Source organism: Oncorhynchus masou, chromosome 21 (assembly GCF_036934945.1).
Source record: "Oncorhynchus masou masou isolate Uvic2021 chromosome 21, UVic_Omas_1.1, whole genome shotgun sequence".
Lineage (NCBI taxonomy): Eukaryota > Metazoa > Chordata > Actinopteri > Salmoniformes > Salmonidae > Oncorhynchus > Oncorhynchus masou.
The window spans coordinates 2,169,830-2,190,970 of NC_088232.1; the positions used below are offsets into that span (position 1 = coordinate 2,169,830).

Genomic DNA, 21,141 nt, shown 5'->3' on the forward strand with positions numbered 1-21,141 from the left:
TCTCCTTAAATCGTAACATTACCCAGTAGAAGGTAGAATGATAAAACTGCCTTCATAAATCAGAGCTAAGAGGCAACTTCCTCCTCACATGAACAATGCAGTAATGTTTTTTGGATTATCCCAATAGACAGCGATGGTGTGTCTGCACTACACAGTGTGATGTATGGTACCAGAGCACAGAGAGGCTAAAAGGACGTGTACAGGCCACCAGTTGAAGTGTTGCTAGCACATTCCCCATGCTCTCTACAAGACAAATATGACAGGGCGATACGGTATGAAGGTTAGACTAGTTGTGTTACCCATTGGCCTTTCTCTCCTTGCAGTTTGCTGAAGAACAACTTCAGCTCCTTGACTGTGATGCTGTAGCTGGCCAGCACTCCTAGCATGTCAACCATCAGGTCTGGAAGAGGGAAGGGACACACACAGGTTAAACATGACATATGTGAAGAGGGGAAACTGACAAGTTATCACACCCTAACAATGGACTTGAACAGAGTCCAAGTGAAAAGCAAAACACATACAGAGTGATGTTCCAGAACCTCTATAACCAAAGTACCATCGTTGTGTGACCTCTTGTTACTTGGCTCATAAAACATTTTATGGTTGATTACAAATAGACCAAAAACACTTCACACTAAAGAGGACATCAAAAAAGACTTAAATCAGATATTCAGCACTTAAAATGCAATGCTAACCAAATCACCTTTTATTTGTTGAGTACACATTTTTTCATGTTATCGCAAATGTGGAGAAATGCTATGCCATTCCCCATCAATGTGTTTTTTTTATTTCACCTTTATTTAACCAGGTAGGCCAGTTGAGAACAAGTTCTTATTTACAACTGTGACCTGGCCAAGATAAAGCAAAGCAGTGCGACACAAACAACACAGAGTTACACATGGAATAAACAAGCGTACAGTCAATAACAAAATAGAAATAAAAAATAAAGTCTACATACTGTGTGCAAATGGCATAAGGAGGTAAGGCAATAAATAGGCCATAGTAGTGAAGTAATTACAATTTAGCAAATTAACACTGGAGTGATAGATGTGCAAGTAGAAATACTGGTATGCAAAAGAGCAGAAAAGTAAATAAAAACAATATGGGGATGAGGTAGGTATATTGGATGGGCTATTTACAGATGGGCTGTGTACAGCAGCAGAGATCGGTAAGCTGCTCAGATAGTTGATGTTTAAAGTTAGTGAGGGAAATATAAGTTTCCAGCTACAGCAAATTTTGCAATTCGTTCCAGTCATTGCCAGCAGAGAACTGGAAGGAAAGGTGGCCAAAAGAGGTGTTGGCTTTGGGGATGACCAGTGAGATATACCTGCTCGAGCGAGTGCTACAGGTGGGTGTTGTTATCGAGACCAGTGAGCTGAGATAAGGCGGAGCTTTACCTAGCAAAGACTTATAGATGACTTGGAGACAGTGGGTCTGGTGACGAATATGTAGCGAGGGCCAGCCGATGAGAGCATACAGGTCGCAGTGGTGGGTGGTATATGGGGCTTTGGTGACAAAACGGATGCCACTGTGAAAGACTGGATCCAGATTGCCGAGTAGAGTGTTGGAGGCTATTTTATAAATGACATCGCTGAAGTCGAGGATTGGTAGGATAGTCAGTTTTACTAGGGTATGTTTGGCGACGTGAGTGAAGGAGGCTTTGTAGCGAAATAGAAAGCCGATTCTAGATTTAATTTTGGATTGGAGGTGTTTAAGATGAGTCTGGAAGGAGAGTTTACAGTCTAGCCAGACACCTAGGTATTTGTAATTGTCCACATATTCTCGGTCAGAACCGTCCAGAGTGGTGAAGCTAATCGGGCGGGCGGGTGCGGGCAGTGAACGGTTGAAAAGCATGCATTTAGTTTTACTAGTGTTTAAGAGCAGTTGGAGGCCACGGAAGGAGTGTTGTATGGCATTGCTGCTCATTTGGAGGTTTGTTAACACAGTGTTCAAAGAAGGGCCAGATGTATACAGAATGGTGTCGTCTGGGTAGAGATGTATCAGAGAATCATCAGCAGCAAGAGCGACATCGTTGAAAAATACAGAGAAAAGAGTCGGCCCGAGAATTGAACCCTGTGGTACCCCCATAGAGACTGCCAGAGGTCCGGACAACAGGCCCTCCGATTTGACACTATGAACTCTATCAGAGAAGTAGTCGGTGAACCAGGTGAGGCAGTCATTTGAGAAACCAAGGCTATTGAGTCTGCCGATAAGAATACGGTGATTGACAGTCGAAAGCCTTGGCCAGATCGATGAAGACCAGCTCGGAAACCGTGACCAGCTCGGAAACCGTGACCAGCTCGGAAACCGGATTGCACAGCGGAGAAGGTACGGTAGGATTCGAAATGGTCAGTGATCTGTTTATTAACTTGGCTTTCGAAGACTTTAGAATGGCAGGGCAGGATGGATATAGGTCTATATCGGTTTGGGTCTAGGGTGTCTCCCCCTTTGAAGAGGGGGATGAACGCGGCAGCTATCCAATCTTTAGGGATCTCGGACGATACGAAAGAGGTTGAACAGACTGGTAATAGGGGTTGCAACAATGAAGGTGGATCATTTTAGAAAGAGAGGGTCCAGATTGTCTAGCCCAGCTGATTTGTATGGGTCCATGTTTCTTTTTCTGATTGACAGCGTGTATTGGTTCCTGACTTCCATGAAAATTTGCATATCGCGGGGACTATTCGATGCTATTGCAGTCCACCACAGGATGTTGTTGTGCTGGTCGAGGGCAGTCAGGTCTGGAGTGAACCAAGGGCTAAACCTGTTCTTAGTTCTACATTTTTTGAAAGGGGCATGCTTATTTAAGATGAGGAAATTACTTTTAAAGAACGACAAGGCATCCTCGGTTGACGGGATAAGGTTAATATCCTTCCAGGATACCCGGGCCAGGTCGATTAGAAAGGCCTGCTCGTGGAAGTGTTTTAGTGAGCGTTTGAAAGTGATGACGGGTGGTCGTTTGACCACAAACCCATAGAGGATGCAGGCAATGAGACAGTAATCGCTGAGATCCTGATTGAAAACAGTAGAGGTGTATTTGGAGGGCAAGTTGGTCAGGATAATATCTATGAGGGTGCCCATGTTTACAGATTTAGGTTTGTACCTGGTGGGTTCCTTGATAATTTGTGTGAGATTGAGGGCATCTAGCTTAGAATGTAGGACTGCCGGGGTGTTAAGCATATCCCAGTTTAGGTCACCGAATTAACTCTGAAGATAGATGGGGAGCAATCAATTCACATATGGTGTCCAGGACACAGCTGAGTTTGAGGGTCTAAAACAGGGGGCAACAGTGAGAGACTTATTTCTGGAGAGAATAATTATTTTAATTAGAAGCTCAAACTGTTTGGGCATAGACCTGGAAAGTATTGCAGAACTTTGCAAGCTATCTCTGCAGTTGATTGCAACTCCTCCCGATTTGGCAGTTCTATCTTGACAGAAAATGTGACAGTTGGGGAGGGAAATCTCAGAATTTTTGGTGACCTTCCTAAGCCAGGATTCAGACATGGCAAGGACATCAGGTTTGGCAGAGTGTGCTAAAGCAGTGAGTAAAACAAACGTAGGGAGGAGGCCTCTGATGTTAACATGCATGAAACCAAGGCTTTTTCAGTTACAGAAGTCAACAAATGAGAGTGCCTGGGGACACGCAGGGCCTGGGTTGACCTCCACTTCACCCGAGGAACAGAGTAGTAGGATGAGGCTAAAGGCTATCAAAACTGGTCGTCTAGTGCGTTGGGGACAGAGAATAAAAGGAGCAGATTTCTGGGCATCGTAGAATAGATTCAGGGTATAATGTACAGACAGGGGTATGGTGGGGTGTGGGTACAGTGGAGGTAAACCCAGGCACTGAGTGATGATAAGAGAGGTTGCATCTCTGGATGCGCTAGTTATGCTGGGTGAGGTCACCGCATGTGTGGGAGATGAGACAAAGGAGGTATCTGAGGCAGGTTGAGTGGGACTTGGTGCTCCGCAGTAAACTAAAACAATGATAACTATCCTAAACAACAATATACAAGGCATATTGACATTTGAGAAAGACATAATGCGAGGGATAAAGCAATCAAAAGGTGTTGATTGGGAGCTCGAGCTAAGACAACAACGGGTAAGACAACAACAGCTAATCCGCTAAGACAACAACAACAGGTAAAATGGCAATGAATGGGCAGAGAGGGTCAGTTAACTACACACAGGGCCTGAATTCGAGGCTGGGGCCAACAGATGAACAAAACATAAACAAAATGGAGTACAGTGATTAATGAACAGTCCAGCAGGCATCAGCTATGTAGCCAAGTGACCATAGGGTCCAGTGAACAGCAGTAGATGAAACAGGGAAGCCGCGGGGTAGTCGTTACTACCTCGCAAGCGGGAGACACAGCGTTTAAAGTTAGCAGGCCGGGGCTAGTAGAAGCGCCTGCTCATACGTCCGGTAAAGGCCGGTTGAGGGCACAGCAGATGCCGGGAGATGCGCCTGGCTCGCGGTTAACTGGTGCTCGCTTCGGGACAGGGGCGTTAGCCACTATAGCCACTCGGTAGCAGCGATGATCCGATGCAAAGGTCGGGGGGGGGGGATAGAACATCTCTTCTCTGTTTACTGAGATGAAAATGGTCCTCCATGGCATTAGCCAGTAATGTGTATTGATTAGCTTATCAATGCACACTCCCCCTGGCATTCAGCCTATAATAAGACACATTACTGGCTAATGCCATGGAGGACCATTTTCATGTTTTATTGCCTCCCAGAGTGACCTGGGGCATCAGAGGACTGACGCACACCAGCCATGGAAGGAGAGGGAGAGAGCCCATCTGATTTAACAGCCTAATGCCCGTTTCACACTACTGAGCCAAGCTGAGTCAAAACATATTGCAATACCCTGGTTACACCATAATTGCTGGAGACGTGCTGAAAGGACGACGTGAAAAGAAGATATCAGAGCAAGTGCAGTCGGTTTGGGTTGGCACAAAAAAAAAAAGAGTGTAAAAAGAGTTTATCTGTAGGTCTGGCCTGAACTACATGTTCATGTTGACTGGCTTTGTCTATCTGTCCTTGGACTGCATGTTCATGTTCCCTGCGCTTGTATGTCTGGCCTGGACTGCATGTTCATGTTCTCTGGGTTTGTCTGTCCGTCTGTCTGTCTGTCTGGCCTGGATTGCATGTCCATGTTCCCTGGGTTTGTCTGTCTGTCTGTCTGGCCTGGAATGCATGTCCATGTTGACTGGGTTTGTCTCTCTGGCCTGACCTGCATGTTAATGTTGACTGGGTTTGTCTCTCTGGCCTGACCTGCATGTTCATGTTCCCTGGGTTTGTCTGTCCCTCTGTCTGTCTGGCCTGGACTGAATGTCCATGTTCCCTGGGTTGTCCGTCTGTCTGTCTGGCCTGAACTGTATGTTCATGTTCCCTGGGTTTGTCTGTCCGTCTGTCTGTCTGTCCTGGACTGCATGTTCATGTTCCCTGGGTTGGTCTGCCTGGACTGCATGTCCATGTTGACTGGGTTTGTCTGTCCGTCTGTCTGTCTGGCCTGGACTGCATGTCCATGGTCCCTGGGTTTGTCTGTCTGTCTGGCCTGGACTGCATGTCCATGGTCCCTGGGTTTGTCTGTCTGTCTGGCCTGGACTGCATGTCCATGTTCCCTGGGTCTGTCTGTCTGGCATGGAATGCATGTCCATGTTGACTGGGTTTGTCTCTCTGGCCTGACCTGCATGTTCATGTTCCCTGGGTTTGTCTGTCTGGCCTGGACTGTATGTTCCCTGGGTTTGTCTGTCTGGCCTGGACTGCATGTTCCCTGGGTTTGTCTGTCTGGCCTGGACTGCATGTTCATGTTCCCTGGGTTTGTCTGTCTGGCCTGGACTGCATATTCATGTTCCCTGGGTTTGTCTGTCTGTGTCTGTCTGGCCTGGACTGCATGTTCATGTTCCCTGGATTCGTCTGTCTGGCCTGGACTGCATGTCCATGTACCCTGGGTTTGTCTGTCTGTCTGGCCTGGACTGCATGTCCATGTTCCCTGGGTTTGTCAGTCTGTCTGGCCTGGACTGCATGTCCATGTTCCCTGGGTTTGTCTGTCTGGCCTGGAACGCATGTCCATGTTCCCTGGGTTTGTCTGTCCGTCTGTCTGTCTGGACTGCATGTCCATGTTCCCTGGGTTTGTCTGTCCGTCTGTCTGGACTGCATGTCCATGTTCCCTGGGTCTGTCTGTCTGGCCTGGAATGCATGTCCGTGTTGACTGGGTTTGTCTCTCTGGCCTGACCTGCATGTTCATGTTCCCTGGATTTGTCTGTCTGGCCTGGACTGTATATTCCCTGGGTTTGTCTGTCTGGCCTGGACTGCATGTTCCCTGGGTTTGTCTGTCTGGCCTGGACTGCATGTTCATGTTCCCTGGGTTTGTCTGTCTGGCCTGGACTGCATATTCATGTTCCCTGGGTTTGTATGTCCGTCTGTCTGTCTGGCCTGAACTGCATGTTCATGTTCCCTGGGTTTGTCTGTCTGTGTCTGTCTGGCCTGGACTGCATGTTCATGTTCCCTGGATTCGTCTGTCTGGCCTGGACTGCATGTCCATGTACCCTGGGTTTGTCTGTCTGTCTGGCCTGGACTGCATATCCATGTTCCCTGGGTTTGTCAGTCTGTCTGGCCTGGACTGCATGTCCATGTTCCCTGGGTTTGTCTGTCTGGCCTGGAACGCATGTCCATGTTCCCTGGGTTTGTCTGTCCGTCTGTCTGTTTGGACTGCATGTCCATGTTCCCTGGGTTTGTCTGTCCGTCTGTCTGGCCTGGACTGCATGTCCATGTTGGGGCGGCAGGGTGGCCTAGTGGTTAGAGCGTTGGACTACTACCCGAAAGGTTGTGAGTTCAAACCCCCGAGCTGACAAGGTACAAATCTGTCGTTCTGCCCTTGAACAGGCAGTTAACCCACTGTTCCCAGGCCGTCATTGAAAATAAGAATTTGTTCTTAACTGACTTGCCTGGTTAAATAAAGGTAAAAATTAAAAAAATAAATAAATAATTAAATGTTCCCTGGGTTTGTCTGTCTGTCTGGCCTGGACTGCATGTTAATGTTCCCTGGGTTTGTCTGTCTGTCTGGCCTGGACTGCATGTACATGTTCCCTGGGTTTGTCCGTCTGTCTGTCTGGACTGCATGTTAATGTTCCCTGGGTTTGTCTGTCTGTCTGGCCTGGACTGCATGTTAATGTTCCCTGGGCTAATGGTTTCATTATGCTAAGGCTGATTATCCTGCTCTGCCAGGCCAGTGGTCAATCATTGAGCTTTAGAAGAGTTATTTTGGCCTCATTAGTAACTGGGTGAGACTCTGGTGAGTGATTGAGGCTGGTGATTGTGTCTACTGACTGGTGTGGGAGTCACTTCTCTGTCTGGGCAGTGGGGTAGCGCGAAGCTGAGTAGTGGTGTCAGGTCTGCACACACACTCCTAATCTAATGATGATGATGATGATGCGTGTGTCTTTCGGTCTGTCTGTCCGTCCGTCCATGGGTGTCCGCACTTCCTCAGTGCTTCAGTTGCTGCAGGACAAAAGTAGTCTCTTTTCAGACACACACAGAATAGTGCCGTTAGCTGGCTAGGCTTGATGAGGGAAGGTGAGGAGCATTAGACAGGACTATCTCACTTCCTCATTCTAAGGGTGATACCTGTACAGTAGGGAATCATTCGGACTGAGGCAGTGGTCATTACTTTGGATTTAAAAAGGTAGAAAAACAGAGGACTTGGAGAACCACTGGACAATGATTATGACTGAGACAATCATCCTCACTCCAGGGGAACGAGACAGCCCTGTAGGTAGGTGTCAGCATGCTAAATACTGTACTAAGGGCTGGGGTGACCTCATTACTTTGGCCTCTGGTGTTACTGTGGCAGTACCTGCGATCATGCTGTCAGTGTGGGCCACGCGGTCCAGGACCAGGTTGATGAGGGCCGTGTCGGTGCAGGCCTGCAGGTTCCTCACGCTCTTCTTCAGGATAGCCGTGAAGATGCTCCACACCTCCGCCTGGCACGTGGGCTCACACTGGGAACCAGACATAATAATAATAATAATGGATCCGATTTAGAAAGAGATTTGCCAGATGCTCAAAGTGCTTTACAAACCTCCACCGCTAACATGTACCCATAGAAATAGGCCTACAATTACTAGAACGGGGATCCCCATTCAAGTCAATGAGACCACGATGGGTGGACTGGCAGAAAATCTATTTCTCTCTGTGTATTTCTGTGTGTGTACAGCCACAACTCATCCACCATAGATTATATTATACATATTGTTCCATTTCATTTTGTGTGTGTAGCACCCACCTTGTCCAGCAGCTCCACCATGCACACAATGCTGTCTTTCTCCTGGATAATGAAGTTCATCTCCAGGTCAAACTGGCCCCCCACCAACTAGAGAGAGCGAGAGATGAGGGTAAGATAGAGAGAAAGAGAATTAGAGGGAGAGAATGAGAGAGCGAGAGAAAGTGAGAAAGAGGGAGAAAGAAAGAGGGAGAGAGAGAGAGAGGATTCATCAACCTACGCAATTCAAATGCACAGAGTCAAAAATCTCCAATGCAATTGGATTAGCATATGCCACTGAGCTTTTCCCCTCACACCTATTTATGTCCTTTTTTTGGGACATAAAACCCTGGCACAGGTTCCTGGGCCACATCAACTGCATAACCAAATCCCTGGACCAAGCCGGACAGTGTTTTTCTAAACTGCTGCTCCTCTGTGGATCAGGACTGCTGGACAACTAGATTAGAGGAATGTTGTCTCAGATGTGTACAAGGATGTGAACAATGGAGCAGGCTGGGCTTCAATACAGAAAGATGCTCCACTCCCCTCTGCCCTATTTCACCTCAATGCTGTCATAATCTGTAAAGACAAGTGAACAAGGGCACAGCGGAGGGTAGTTATTCCTCCCTGAAATGAAACACATCCCGGATGATAAAACCCTGCCTGGCCCTGAGCAGAGTATGTGAGCGGAGTTGAGAGCTGGGAAATCCTATTCATGGAGACCGCTCTGGCACTCCACGTCCTTTCCAACCGCTCCTCTAAAAAACGTTCCTTGCTCACAGGAGAAAAAAAAAACTGCTGCTTGAAAATCGCTCCATTCATAAAAATCACTTAATTATTTTTCTCCCCAATTTCGTGATATCCAATTGGTAGTTACAATCTTGTACCACCGCTGCAACTCCCCTACGGACTTAGGAGAGGCGAAGGTCGATAGCCATGCGTCCTCCGAAACACGACCCTGGCCAAGCCAGCCGCACCAATGTGTTGGAGGAAACACCGTCCAGCTGCGACCAAAGACAGCGTGCAGGCGACCGGCCCGCCACAAGGAGTCGCTAGAGCGCGATGGGACCAGGAAATCCCAGCCTGCTCAGCCCTCTCCTAACCCAGATGATGCTGGGCCAATCGTGCGCCGCCTCATGGGTCTCCCAGTCACAGTCGGCTGTGACACAGCCTGGGATCGAACCCGGGTCTGTAGTGGCAACTCAAACACTACAATGCAGTGCCTTAGACTGCAGCACCACTCGGGAGGCAATTCAAATCACAACTTAACCAACACACATCAATTTTTGTGACTACCTGGCACTACTGTATGGTTTTGAAGTATTGAAACCAAACCATTTCATTTGAATGAAAATAATTGAAATAAACAAGAAAAGGGTAAGAAAGACTATAAATAGCGCTCATCATTTCAAATAGGCTACATGTCGTATTAAACAGCATATAAACGGCATAAATAGGTCAGGAGCCAGACAGGTAGTTTAAGAAAAGAACGAAAATGAATTATTTAGGCTATATTATTTCTATTATTTCAAGGCTATAGCCTACAAAGAAATACATTTTGAAGCATTTGCAAGTATGACACACTAGCCTGGCAGGGACATTAAGCTCTCATTATTTAAACAACATGTTGTATTCAATCATTATAGTCTATACATTTCACATATATGCTGTGACTTACTGAAAATTAAACACAAATTAAAAGAAACATGCCTTATTAGGCTCAGTCTACAGTGCCTTTAATTCATTTTTAGAAACACGAGTTTGGCCAGAGTCTGTGGCTTCAGGCTCATGCGTTGGTGCCTGGAGAGCAGACCAGCAACAGAGAACACCCTCTCCACGCTTGCAGAGCCACTGAGGATGCTAAACACACTCCGGGCCACTCTGGTCAGGCTGCATAATTGCTGTTGTTGCTCCTGCTGCTGTTGTTTTCTGTAGGTAGGCCTTAACGATTTTAGGTCAAATAACCCTATCAAAACAGAAAGCTCCTTGAAAGAGGTAATATGCCTGGCCTATTGGGCCATAATCAATGATGACCTATTGTATAGATAACAGAACAAAACTTGAGAACTGATTTTTAGTTTGTAAATACTTTGCTACATGACACACTTAGCTAGCTCCCCACCTCGTTCCTTCCTGTTAGTGTAGTAAGTACACCATCTTTTTTATCATCTTTGTAAGTCACCTTGATTTTTCACCTGTGTGTTTTATCAGATTCTTTATGAAAATATTTAGCGAACTCCATGACAGTAGCTAAATCAAGGAGCAAAAGCAGCACACAAGTAGACTACAGATGCATGCTGGGCCGGGCATACCCTGAGCTTGTGAAATGAGCTCTACTGAAGCGAAATTGGAGCGGGCGAGAAGGCGGACCCTCCTGCTTTTGGGAAACTCGCTCTGCGCTCCAGTCAAATGGGGTACGATCCGCTCCGACGCTCCTCACTCACATACCCTAGTCCTGGGTGGTATACAGTCTTCTCTAGCCTCGGTCTGACCTTCACACTTCTCAAACACAATGCACTAGCAACACAACAGCAGAAGGGCTGGTTGGGTGAGAAGGTCATGACAACAACTGGCGCTGGCAGACGTGACATCTGAGTCAGGATCCCCCTCCAGCTATGATAACATAGAGACATCATACAGAACTGTCATCTAGGATGTGATAAACCTCAGACTCTAGCTAATACTAAATTCATTTTTTCCCCCGTTCCAATTCTATTAGTAGTAGTAGATTGCTTTCAAAGGTTTAGGCCTATATCACGCATTCTTTTTGTTGTAAATCCAAGATTTGTAACGAGTACATTCAAAGAAAATATATATATTATAGATCGCTATTCCCTTAGATTGCTCCCTTAGGTGAGTTGTTTTGTCAGTTATGTGTTTCATGTTTGAAACCTGGCTTTTACTTTACCTTTCATGCATATTATTCATTTCATCGAGGCGCTGCCAGTGTTTTGTGTTTCTCAGCTGGTGTTTATGCACACACACACTACGTGCAAACATGTTTTGCCTCCAAAAACATGAATTGTATTATTTCCACGCCAGCAGGATGTCAATGAATTTATTATGCTGCATTTAGCATGGAGAAGGTTATCAACATGGAGGTTTGTGTGTGTGTGTGTGTGGTGTGTGTGAGAGACCTATAGCTAAGGAAGGAATAACGTTCTTTGTGTCTGGAAATATATTATACAAGCTATAAATGTCATGATTTGTCATTTATTTAATAGTGGCGATGACATTTTTATGATTGAACCCTGCCTAATAGAAAGTGATAAGGAAAGTAACAACGGCACATGTCAAAACTAATATTGTAAGCTGGGGCGCGCGGTGTTGAATCGACAAGAAGGGCCTGTCACTGGACGGAAAGCAAAAAGGGATAGCCACCATTTGCCACGAGACAGGCGGTGAGAAGACAATTTGATTGGGATGAAATTATATCCTCAAGCTGTGCTTGATGGGAACCTGTCCCATTAAAATGAGTCAAGCAGGATTAACAGAAGGGGGGGGCTGAGGGGGAATCAGGGTAGCCCCCTGTCACCATGGACAACCAAGCCAGGAGATAAAAGCAATGATAAACAGATGGTGCCACCCCGACAAAACACACGCTCACGTCATACGTCCATGGATCCCACACTAACAAACACACGCTCACGTCATACGTCCATGGATCCCACACTAACAAACACACGCTCACGTCATACGTCCATGGATCCCACACTAACAAACACACGCTCACGTCATACGTCCATGGATCCCACACTAACAAACACACGCTCACGTCATACGTCCATGGATCCCACACTAACAAACACACGCTCACGTCATACGTCCATGGATCCCACACTAACAAACACACGCTCACGTCATACGTCCATGGATCCCACACTAACAAACACACGCTCACGTCATACGTCCATGGATCCCACACTAACAAACACACGCTCACGTCATACGTCCATGGATCCCACACTAACAAACACACGCTCACGTCATACGTCCATGGATCCCACACTAACAAACACACGCTCACGTCATACGTCCATGGATCCCACACTAACAAACACACGCTCACGTCATACGTCCATGGATCCCACACTAACAAACACACGCTCACGTCATACGTCCATGGATCCCACACTAACAAACACACGCTCACGTCATACGTCCATGGATCCCACACTAACAAACACACGCTCACGTCATACGTCCATGGATCCCACACTAACAAACACACACACACCAAATACGACATTTAGATACAGCTGCTGATCCAATCTATGACTCCTCAGAGGTAGGACCTAAAAGCGGTCAGTGCTAGAGGCGTCACTAATGTCCCTGGTTCGATTCCAGGCTGTATCACTACTGGCCGTGATTGAGAGTCCCATAGGGCGGTGCACAATTGGCCCAGCGTCATCCGGGTTAGGCTGTCATTGAATAATAAGAATTTGTTCTTAACCGACTTGCCTAGTTAAATAAAGGTTAAATAAAATTAAGTGAAAAATAATAAATTAAATAAAAGCAGTGACATTCTTTCCCTCTTCCCTTCTTTCCTCCTGTTGCAGTAGCTGATAAATCATACAGTCATTTGCATTTTGGGGGGCCCCCCACCTAGTCGGGATTGTGTTAATGGATGTTTTCTACAGCACTCGCCACAGTAACAGGTGATTTACGAGCCTGACACTCTGGGCGAGTCAGACATCCATCAGAGTCAGGTGACAGGGGAGAGAGGATGGGAGAGGGGCGTCACATGAGGGCGAGGCCACAGTGGTGGCAGCACTGGCCTAGAGGGAGGTCAGTGTGTGAGTACCAAAGAGCTGTTTTCACTCAGCCTGTGTGTGTGTGTGTGTGTGTGTGTGTGTGTGTGTGTGTGTGTGTGTGTGTACGCATCACGGAGGGGTTTTTAAAAGGATGAAAGCTCGAAGGCTGAGATGAGTGTCTGATGGTTGAGACCGTCACGAGTGCCAGTGCATCGACATTAAAAGCAGCCGTGTGTGTCTGTACCAGTTGAGTTGTTAAGGACGTTGTTGTAAGGTTGATATTAAAGCTGAAATAGAGACAGTCAGAATGGAGTGATGGGACCCCCAAGAGGATGAATTTGGGTGAATAAGCAGGTCTAAGTACAAGAGAACGTACTAACCCAACCTCAGCTTTCTCAGGAACTTAGCCAGGGCTATCTGTATAGTACCATAGATAGAATTTCTTCAAAAACAGGTCTGACAGCCAGAGATAGTCAAATATGTGTTTTAAACAGATAAGCTACTCATAAACCACCTAATAGAAACTGCCTTCTGTGGGCAAGTACTACGATCACTGACCACAATTTCACTTCCTTACACTGAACACCACAGAAAAAGAAACAATCATTTTTGGCACAAATTCAGTTTAATTAAGCAACAAGCCCCGAGGGGGTGTGGTATATGGCCAATATACCACGGCTAAGGTATGTTGGTCATATATCACAACCCTCCAAGGGGCCTTATTGCTATTATACACTGGTTAACTAGAGCAGTAAAAATAAATGTTTTACCATACCCATGGTATATGGTCTGATATACCACAGCTGTCAGCCAAATCAGCATTCAGGGCTTGAACCACCCAGTTTATAATTAATAGTATAACCCACTCGCCTAACTTTGAAGTTACGCAAATGATACCGTGCCCATTTTAGAACAAAAGTTCTCTGCATTTATAAGTATTTCCTAATTAGCATTAATATCTCACTGGCCTTCATATTTTCCCTTCCAGATAAAGCCTTATCATCCTCCACTGCGACGGGAGAGAAATATCAGTAAAGAAAAAAAATCTCAGCTATTTCTTTTTTATATTAGGACCTGCTTATACTTAGCAGGGTTTTAATAGGCTTAATTTATCATGTTTAATCGTCTTCTGGTGCCCGGAGTTTAATTGAGAAATGCCTACCTCATATCTCACTGCTGATATTTGAGATTAGAGCTTAGAATTATGGCAGTTTAGAATTCAAATGTGTTATAAATTAATCTATGGGATGTAGCTTTGATTTAGATCAAGCTCGAAGTACTTTGACATTATTTGGATGTATGGATTGGAAAGAAACACATGAAAATCTGAGCAAGCAGCCCACAACAAAACGGTCACTGGAAATATTATTTTACAAACTGTGCCTGAAGCAACAGAAAACCTCAGACTGATGAAAGTACTACAATACAGTCTGCTGCACTTCCTCCTGTGCACCTTGCAACTCATCGTTGGAGGAGGAGCACCGCTGGCCTAACATGTGGTGAGCCACACAAAGAGCTCAGCGAATCTATTACCTCAATCAATGATGTAATCACCCAGAGTCAGACTATTGGCCGCATCCCAAATGGTACCCTATTCCCCATTTGTTCAGAAGTAGTGTACTTTGAATAGGGTGCCATTTGGGACACAAGCTATAACCTGCAGGAGGCAGGACCGTGGGGGAGCCGCCCGCCACTTAGCAGTAAAACTACACAACTATCACCTCCTTGCCTCCACTGTGGAGGTCTGACTGAGCAGCGATGACAGCATAGAAAGACAAAACAGGGAAGAATCAATGGTTGAGGGCACACTGAAAAGAGTCGTAAAATCGAGGCCCTCCAATTTCAGTCCTCCAGCAGCCTAAGAGCTGAATAGTTCATAAAGTAGCCAAGTTTCTAGGGTAATTGATTTTAAACATTAAACATTTAATATGAAGTCAAATATTTCTGCTGACTCACGTTTACCTCAAGTACTGTAGCAGTAAAAGGCAACCTGTTTTCTGTCAACTTCACTCAAAACAGCACACACGCGCCAGCTTTTCATTGGTCTGTTCCAAAATACACAGACTCGGTCTCGATCTTTAGGTCTTTATTGAAGACTCACCTCTTAAGGAAGGTCCTATGATTGAGTGTAGTCTGGCGCAGGGGTATGAAGGTGAACGGAAAGGCACTGGAGCGACGAACCGCCATTGCTGTCTCTGCCTGGCCGCTTCCCCTCTCTCCACTGGGATTCTCTGCCTCTAACCCTATTATGGGGGCTGTGTCACTGGCTTACTGGTGCTCTTTCATGCCATCCCTAGGAGGGGTGCGTCACTTGAGTGGGTTGAGTCACTGACGTGACCTTCCTGTCCGGGTTCGTGCGTGGGGGAGATCTTTGTGGGCTATACACGGCATTGCATTGTCTCAGGGTAGTAAGTTGGTGGTTGAAGATATCCCTCTACTGGTGAGTGGGTGGGGTTATATCCTTCCTGTTTGGCCCTGTCCGGGGGTATCGTCGGACAGGGCCACAGTGTCTCCCGACCCCTCCTGTCTTAGCCTCCAGTATTTATGCTGCAATAGTTTTGTGTGTCAAGGGGCTCGGGTCAGTCTGTTATATCTGGTGCATTTATCCTGTCTTCTCCGGTGTCCTGGGTTAATTTAAGTATGCTCGCTCGCTCACTCCTTCTCTCGGAGGACCTAAGACATAGAACCATGCCTCAGGATTACCTGGCCTGAAGACTCCTTGCTGTCCCCAGTCCACCTGGTCATACTGCTGCTCCAGTTTCAACTGTTCTGCCTGCGGCTATGGAACTCTGACCTGTTCACCGGACGTGCTATCTTGTCCCGGACCTGCTGTTTTGGACTCTCTCTACACCGCAACTGCTGTCTCGAACTCTGAATGATCGGCTATGAAAAGCCAACTGACATTTACTCCTAAGGTGCTGACCATTTGCACCCTCTACAACCACTGTGATTATTATTATCTGACCCTGCTGGTCATCTATGAACGCTTGAACATCTTGGCCATGTTCTGTTATAATCTCCACTCGGAAAGCCAGAAGAGGACTGGCCCACCACTCAGAGCCCGGCTCCTCTCTAGGTTTCTTCCTAGGTTCCTACCTTTCTACGGAGTTTTACCTAGCCACCGTGCTTCTACATCTAGTTTGGTGTTGTAGGCTGGGTTTCTATACAGCACTTTCTTTGTGACATCGGCTGATGTAAAAAGGCTTTATAATAACATTTGATTGATTGATTGATTGAATATCCACACCAGCATAACACAAAAAAAGAAGCAATGGGCATCAAAATGGATATTAGCCCCTCAAACTACACAGAAATGGTGAATCATAGGAGTGAGGGATTGTTCTACCCAGGGAGCCTGTGTATGAGGTGCTTTGGAGGTCATGTGGCCAGACCAGACCAGACAGGCAGGGAGACACAGCAGCAACAGCCTTCCTCTCCCTCCATCCAACTGCTCTCTCGTCATCTCTCGTTCTCTATCCAAGTCTCTGCCTCTAACCATTGTCTTTGTTCCAGAAGTCACCAGATCCCCTTCTGCGTAACCTAGCCGCTTAGCCTGGCTGTTCAGTCCCGAGGCCATTCTAAATTAATCATGGGTGAACACAAGCACAACAGCTGAGCAGAGCACAAACAACCTATCTCCATGGAACTTATGGAATTAGGTGGGGGAATTGTAGGGGTAATGGCAGTAGGAAAACACCAGGGCCAATATTCACAGTAGAAGAGCTGATCTAGGAACAGTTTTGCCTTTCAGTTATTAGAAGTCGACCCTACACCACCAGAATTCCCAGTGAATAGAACACAGCCCTAGTTAGGGCTAATGATTTGGGGAGACTCTGCCAGTGTGCAACCATCAGGTCTAGATAGAACCAGTGGAGATCACAGAGGGTAGTCAGAGGATAGAACCAGTGGAGATCACAGAGGGTAGTCAGAGGATAGAACCAGTGGAGATCACAGAGGGTAGTCAGAGGATAGAACCAGTGGAGATCACAGAGGGTAGTCAGAGGATAGAACCAGTGGAGATCACAGAGGGTAGTCAGAATATAGAACCAGTGGAGATCACAGAGGGTAGTCAGAGGATAGAACCAGTGGAGATCACAGAGGGTAGTCAGAGTTCCTAGGGGCAGGAGAGGAGTACATGGAGATAAGATCAACAGCAGCCATGGATGAGGTCATGTGATGCAGGGGAAGATCAGAGCCAGAAACAAATGATGGGCATTTTGTACCACAGGGGAAATGGCTCTCTTCAAATAGTAGACAGTGATGTGAAGCCAGGCTACTCATACACAGCACTACTGTTCTCCGTCTGACTGGGTGTGTGTTTTTAGCTGTGTTTGTATTTATTATGGATCCCCATTAGTTCTTGCCAAGGCAGCAGCTACACTTCCTGGGGGTCCAGCAACATAAGACAGTTAAATACTGATTCAAATAAAACATGACTTGACATTACATAACATCTTACCCAACACATTCAGTGTGTTCCCTCAGACCACCACCTCAACATCCATGTGTAGGTGTGTAGAGGGGGAGGGGGTCTCTTAAGTCTGCGCTGTTCCATAAGGTGTATTTTTACTTTTTTAAATCTGATTCTACTGCTTGCATCAGTTACCTGATGTGGAATAGAGTCCCATGTAGTCATGGCTCTATGTAGTACTGTGCACCTCCCATAGTCTGTTCTGGACTTGGGGGTTGTGAAGAGACCTCTGGTGGCATGTCTTGTGGGGTCTGCATGGGTGTCTGAGCTGGGTGCCAGTAGTTTAAACAGACAGCTCGGTGCTTCAGCTTTTCAGCATTTCTTACAAAAACAAGTAGTGAAGTCAATCTCTCCACTTTGAGCCGTGAGAGATTTACAATGTTATCTTTCCATGTGCATTTAAGGGCCAGCCGTCCTGCCCTGTTCCGAACCAATTGTAATTTTCCCGAAGTCCCTCATTGTGGCACCTGACCACACGACTAAACAGTAGTCCAGGTGCGACACAACCTGTAGGACCTGCCTTGTTGACAGCATAGTAAAGAAGGTAGAGCAACTCTTTATTATGGACTGAACTCTCCCCATCTTAGCTACTGTTGAATCAAAATGTTTTGACCATGACAGTTTACAATCCAGGGTACTCCAAGCAGTTTAGTCACCTCAACTTGCTCAATTTACACATTTGTTACAAGATTTAGTTGAAGTTTAGGGTGTAGTGAATGATTTGTCCCAAATACAATGGTATGCCGTTTTTGAAATATTTAAGGACTAACTTATACCTTGCCACACATTGTGTCTGTGTGTTTCCATTATCTCCATTATAAATGCTCATCTTCCTCTCCTAATGAAATCACGATTCATTCTACGGGTGGAATCCTTTGAATTAAAAGTCATTTGCCTGAATGAGGCACTGAGACAAAGGAATCAAAGCACAGACAGAGGACAATGTGCTTACATCTCACACATGGTGTTAGCTGCTGTGGGTCGTAGAGGAACCGGCCTAAAGGGAGGACAGGACATCTGACAGTGGCGGTTTCCCAGAAGGCACCACGGCAACCTATTTCCGTAGGACTTAAGCCAGCTGTCATGTTGTCTGACTTCATTGAAATTAAATGATTATTTGTCTCATGCTTCGTAGACAACAGGTGTAGACTAACAGTGAAATGCTTACGGGCCCTTCCCAACAATGCAGAGAGCAGAATTGGTCTGGAGACCGTAAGACAGCAGCTATTCAGTGCAGCACCATGTCGTTCATTACATTGCCATACATTTAGGAACAACTTCCTAATTCTGACTTGCGACCCCTTTTGCCCTCAGAACAGCCTCAAATCGATGGGGCATGCACTCTACAAGGTGTCAATTATAATGCTTCCCACAGTTGTGTCAAGCTGTCTGGATGTCCTTTTGGTGGTGGACCATTCTTGATACACACGAGAAGCTGTTGAGCATGAAAAACCCAGCAGCGTTGCAGTTCTTGACACACTCAAACCGGTGCGCCTGGCACCTACTACCATACCCTGTTCAAAGGCACATCTTGTGTCTTGCCCATTCACCCTCTGAACGGCACAAATACACAATCCATGTCTCAATTGTCTCCAGGCTTAACCTGTCTCCTCCCCTTCATCTACACTGATTGATGTGGATTTAACAAGTGACATCAATAAGGGATCATACATTCACCTGGATTCACCTGGTCAGTCTGTGTTATGGAAAGAGAAGGTGTTCATAATGTTCTGTAGACGCATACATTTACACTAAGCAGCCGTTGGAACGTGGTTTACTATTCAAGCTCAGCTGTAACAGAAATATGTACATGTTTGGCTGAAGGGGTTTAAAGGGCATGTTTCCCCCTCTGTTCTGTCTCTACTGTGAACTCCAATGCAACACATTAGTCAGAGCTGGTTTTGGAGACATTGTAGTTGGACTCCTGGTACGATCTGAAACTAGGTGAAGGATTACATGTGTCAGGGGCAATTCTTGCGTGGCAGGCCCTAGCGTTTCAAAATGACAGACTTTCTTGCGGGATTCAATCCATAAATCATGCCTAGACCACCCTTAAAAAAATATATATATATATATTTATTTTTTTACAGACATCCAGAATTGTGTTAATCTGTTCCTGCAGGGTAAGTGGTGAAAATGTCAGAGTCATTTTCAAATATGTCATGTCCATGTTCCTGCTATGGGTCATAAACACATCCCACAGTAATCACTAGTCGGCTGAAGCAAGGAGGAAACGCTCGCTGCCTTTGTAGTTCATTTACATTTCCATCAGCTCTTTTAATTGGATCGCTTTAACGAGGTCTCTGACCGTCGCTAGCTGCTGTCGAGCTATTCTACCACTGAGGGGTGTGACTTAGCTCACACATGAGTCTCTGACAGGCAATTAAAAGTCGTAGCTCGCTCCCTACAAGCCCACCTCCAAATCAAACATTCACCGCGGTGATGTCGGACATGGCGTCGCAAACAACTGACGCCACCGTCACATGTTGTGATGAGCGAGCCCTCACTTCTCCGCCCAGCGAGGAACCCTTGACATCAGCTGCTGAAACTGTTCAAACTAACAGATACAAAACCACCATCACCTAAAGAATCCCATGGGGGGGTGACAACTGCTTAGAGGAAATTAGCTTGTGAAGAAGAAGACACTAACCGATGATACGGATGAGGAGAGAGAGAGACGGGTTGAGAGAAAGACGGGATGAGAGAAAGAGAGAGAGACGGAATGAGAGAGAGAGAGAGAGAGAGAGACGGAATGAGAGAGAGACGGGATGAGAGAGAGAGAGACAGGATGAGAGAGAGAAAGAGAGAGACGGGATGAGAGAGAGCGAGAGAGAGACGGGATGAGAGAGAGAGAGACGGGATGAGAGAGAGAGAGAGAGAGACGGGATGAGAGAGAGAGAGACGGGTTGAGAGAGAGAGAAAGAGATGGGATGAGGAGAGCGAGAGAAAGAGACGGGATGAGGAGAGCGAGAGAAAGAGATGGGATGAGGAGAGCGAGAGAGAGAGAGAGAGACACGATGAGGAGAGCGAGAGAGAGAGACACGATGAGGAGAGCGAGAGAGAGAGAGAGAGACACGATGAGGAGAGCGAGAGAGAGAGAGAGACACGATGAGGAGAGAGAGAGAGAGAGAGAGAGAGCGAGAGAGAGAGCGAGAGAGAGCGAGAGAGAGACAGAGACAGGGAGAGTAGTGAGTTAAGGCAGAGAGGATATAAACTAGCCTGGAGGTCCTGCAGCCTTGTTTTCTACTGAGAGCCCCACACTGTCAGATTGATCAGGGTGATAGCTCAGCTTAACTGTCTTCACAGCCAATACACACACAATTCGTTTTCACATTAGTTTCATGACTCACTCCAACTCACTGAGAATGCCCTCCTCTCCAATGCAGCATAATGGCTTCCATGAGCTCCCCAACCAACTATTAACAAGACGATGGCATCATAAGGGCGAGCCCTGCAGCTATGGACTGCTGTATTAAGAGAGGGAGGAGAGGAGGTGATAAATCACGCAGTAGCTGAGAGAAGCACGAGAGATGGTGAAGATGATGCCAGTGTAAAAAGGCAAAAAGGCCAAGTCAAATATTTCAGCAAGGACCACAGGGGTAAACCATTGTTCCTTCTCATAGTAAACGAGACTGAAAAAGACAAGACCTCTTCA

The 21,141-nt window shown here is 46.4% G+C and overlaps 1 protein-coding gene across 4 annotated transcripts in view; it reads right to left on the minus strand.

The window, feature by feature from the left end:
- Positions 1–21,141, minus strand: part of LOC135507579 (lipopolysaccharide-responsive and beige-like anchor protein) — a 334,560-nt gene that overhangs the window by 287,174 nt on the left and 26,245 nt on the right. For all 4 annotated transcript variants that reach the window (XM_064927105.1, XM_064927106.1, XM_064927107.1 and 1 more), the window contains exons 2-4: positions 8,286–8,372; positions 7,857–8,001; positions 300–400 (exon numbers count right to left, since the gene is read on the minus strand). In XM_064927105.1, coding sequence (XP_064783177.1) covers positions 300–400; positions 7,857–8,001; positions 8,286–8,372 — 333 coding nt within the window. The remainder of the gene's footprint in view (positions 1–299; positions 401–7,856; positions 8,002–8,285; positions 8,373–21,141) is intronic.